General features: G+C 41.8%; 1 protein-coding gene across 1 annotated transcript; it reads left to right on the forward strand.

Annotated features, from left to right (window-relative positions):
• Positions 1 to 6: 6 nt before the first annotated feature.
• LOC107735318 (sterile alpha motif domain-containing protein 9-like) lies at positions 7 to 729 on the forward strand (the record flags this gene model as incomplete). Its single annotated transcript, XM_016547040.1, has 1 exon — positions 7 to 729. A coding segment is annotated over one exon (723 nt), but the record flags the coding sequence as incomplete, so codon positions are not given.
• Positions 730 to 735: the final 6 nt, after the last annotated feature.

Raw genomic sequence — 735 nt, forward strand, 5'->3', positions numbered from 1 at the left:
TTTGACTTTGATCCAGATTCCAACGTGTCTGGGCTATGCCATGAATACAATAAGCACCATGTAGTGAACCGCCATTTCATGCAGAACTACAAAATTCCCAGTGGCTTGAGCATCCGAGAATTTGAGAGCCATCTGCGTTTGTTTGATCAAATCAGCTGGATATTTTGCAATGGCCGGAATGATTTCAAAGGCAATGAGCCTCCCTGTGATGAGAAGACCTGGGTTAAAACAAAAAGGACCCTCCTAAAAGATTGTGTGTCATTGATTTGCAAAGACATCTTACCCAAAGGAACCTTTCAAGTGATTTTCCTCCTTACTTCCCCTGTTGACACACCTTTCCTAAACACGTTCTATGAGTTCATCACCGACATGGAAGGACATGAAGACATTATTTGCCTTGCAGAATCTGAGGAGAATTTCAAGAAATGGCAGAGCTTTGCTCTAGGATCCTGTGACATGGAAACAGTAAATAGTTCAAGTGTTGTTGGGATGACAATAAGTCAAGTAAATGCAACCCTCCAACCGGTCCAGCCTACCACTACACGGACAATGAAACGATTACCGATCCATGTAAAAGGAGAGTGTTTCCTTGATACTCGAGAGGAGGAAATGAGATGTTCTTTGGAGATTTTGAGTCTAAACCACTGCGAAGAAACAAGTCCTGATGTCATTGAATCTGAAAAAGAGAATATTGAGCAGCAGTTTTACCATGGAGGAAAAGTAACTTGGATGAAT

Source organism: Sinocyclocheilus rhinocerous, unplaced genomic scaffold, assembly GCF_001515625.1.
Source record: "Sinocyclocheilus rhinocerous isolate Xijiao unplaced genomic scaffold, SAMN03320098_v1.1 C35971866, whole genome shotgun sequence".
NCBI lineage: Eukaryota > Metazoa > Chordata > Actinopteri > Cypriniformes > Cyprinidae > Sinocyclocheilus > Sinocyclocheilus rhinocerous.